Here is a 2,483-nt window from a genome sequence, read left to right as displayed (position 1 = left end):
CGAATGATAAAATCTGAATTTATTCACTCGCCCATTACATCCATAGTTAATTTCTTTATTAGATTTTCATGGATAAACACACACCTTAAAAATAAAATTAAAAAGCTCGTATTAATACATAATCCATTTGGTATAGGCTGAGTGAATGTATATTAGTTTGAACTAAATATATTTACTGGAAAAATTTAAGTTCCACAATGTAATATCGCTAGTCTCAAAAATAAGATCCAACTTGTTCACACCGCTCTCATCCACAGTCACCTTTCTTAGCATGCTAAACCTCATGCTTGCGTGACGCAGCAAATTCGTATTATTCAGACGTCAAAGAAGAGGCAAGTTCGTTGTGTCCAATCAGAAATGCAATGACGTTAGTGGTGTGTGAATAGACAAATGCTGCGCATACAAAGAAATAATTCTACAAAAACTTTGCTTTAAATTCTAAAAATTAACAAATATTAAAGTGAAGTGAAAATAAAATGTGTTAACTTTTATTTTGGTGAAATTTTCATAAAATAGTATAAATATCTTACGAAATATAGAATGTTGTTTAAGTAATTCCCTATCACGTGATGTGAAGCGGATGAACATAATATGTAAAAGTTATAAATACACCATACTTACTGCGTAGATTTCAGAATTCGGGTTTTGTGTAGGCTGAGAGGACATAAGTTCGAAAGAAGAAGTAGAACTTAAGTTGTTTTACGTTTATTGTGCAATCATTTTACTGTTAAGTGAATCACTTAGGGCAAGTAGCCCTTGCATCAAGACGGCGTCATATCGAGCTCATGCTTCTGTGGACTACTTCACCAGCAATCCCTCGCCATGTTTGATAACTTCACCAGGTATGGAATCACCGTACATGTATGACGGCTCTCTCCATGAACTTGAAGATACTAAGCCTAACGTAAACATTAGTAGTACTGTGGCACCTGTGACAATTGATTGTTCTGAGTCAGATCTTACTGAACTTAACTCACCCGAGTTTTCTTTTAATTTACAAAATTTTATTAACACTAAAAATTCTAGGAAAGGTTGTTTAAACAGCTCGTTCTTTGACATCTTTGATAGTGCAAAATCTCCACCAACTAGTATTGGGACAGATATAACGCCAACCCAGCTCGACACCATAGAGTTACTGGCCGCCGAACAGGCCCAGTCTGACGTCGCTTCCTTCCCGGTAATGCCTCATCAAACTACTCTTGGAACTGACCGTTACGGGGCTGAACTTGGCGTCAATATTAAACAAGAACCTATAGACTTTGACAATTTTGATAAATTTCTTGACCTGGGACTACTCGGTGATTTCTCCAGTGCCAAAGACCGACTTCATCGTTTAGAGACTGCCGTCAGAACTACGGCTGCTGTGGAGACCTCTACCTATCCAAGGCCTGTGACTACCACCGCGTCGCTGCTGGACAGCTTCGACGGTGTAGGTCTGAGGCAAGATTTGGGTGAAGGAATGCAGAATAGTCTAGACAGCTGTTCTAGTAGTAGCAGTAATTACCGAACACTGCCTCACGGTAAAAGTAAATGTAAAAAACTAGTAGACAAGAACAGTGAAGAGTACAGACGTCGACGGGAACGTAATAACATTGCAGTCAGAAAATCTCGTGAGAAAGCCAAGCAACGCAGTCGCGAAACTGAACGCAAAGTTTCTGAACTCGTTCGCGAAAACGACTCCTTACGCAGCCGGGTGGAGCTGTTGACCAAAGAACTGAGTGTGTTGCGTTCGTTGCTCACTAATGTTGGAGTACCCCAAGAAAATGTGGACACTGAAATTGCTAAGATTGGCCAGTTCGATCGTATCCAAGCCCGTCTGCCTAATATGTGAGCCTATTCATAAAGAACACATTTGCTTCCGTGGACCACTGTTAATTTTATGTCGATTAGGCTGTTGCTTTAACCTGTTGAACTTTTCTGCGATTTGTATGCCTACGGATAATGGTTTGAGGAGTTCTGTTGCTCCGATAATCATCTTAATTGCTTATGTGATAATTATTGCCTATTACATTGTAAAGAGTAAAATTATTAGATATTTGTTCTTTTTTAAAACAGATGTCCGGATAGGTATTTCGTATAATCACTACTAAGAAATGTTACTTATACTGAGAAAAAGATTATATTAAAAGTTCATGAGTATTTTATAAAGTGTTGAATGTAGAGTTTGCTGAACGTGTGGTTGCTGGTGTAACCCGTCAGTTCAGCTTATTAAATATTATTAAAAATTTGTACAGTGAACTTGACTATTTTGATTTTTCCTTTTTATGTGCATATGAAGTATTACAGTACTTCCGACTGTATAGGGTATTTTATTAACCTTAAAACTACTATAACCCATCAGCATTTTAAACAAATTTCTAAACTGTTATTAAGTTCCATACTGATTATGGATCTATGAAATCATTGGTAGCACGGTCATTAATATCACACAAGTTACACAATCTATAAAACATAATAAAACTGGGTGCTGGATACACCCTTGA

At 37.4% G+C, this 2,483-nt stretch overlaps 1 protein-coding gene across 1 annotated transcript; it reads left to right on the top strand.

Annotated features, from left to right (window-relative positions):
- Nucleotides 1–624: 624 nt before the first annotated feature.
- On the top strand, nucleotides 625–2,016 carry LOC106471151 (CCAAT/enhancer-binding protein-like). The gene has a single exon (XM_013931740.2). The coding sequence runs from the start codon at nucleotides 845–847 to the stop codon at nucleotides 1,829–1,831; it is 987 nt and encodes a 328-aa protein (XP_013787194.1). The 5' UTR covers nucleotides 625–844; the 3' UTR covers nucleotides 1,832–2,016.
- Nucleotides 2,017–2,483: the final 467 nt, after the last annotated feature.

The sequence above is a fragment of the Limulus polyphemus genome, unplaced genomic scaffold (genome assembly GCF_000517525.1).
Source record: "Limulus polyphemus unplaced genomic scaffold, Limulus_polyphemus-2.1.2 Scaffold4437, whole genome shotgun sequence".
Classification (NCBI taxonomy): Eukaryota; Metazoa; Arthropoda; class Merostomata; order Xiphosura; family Limulidae; genus Limulus; species Limulus polyphemus.
The sequence above is the reverse complement of the archived record's forward strand: the minus strand, read 5'-3'. Positions and strand labels throughout refer to the sequence as shown.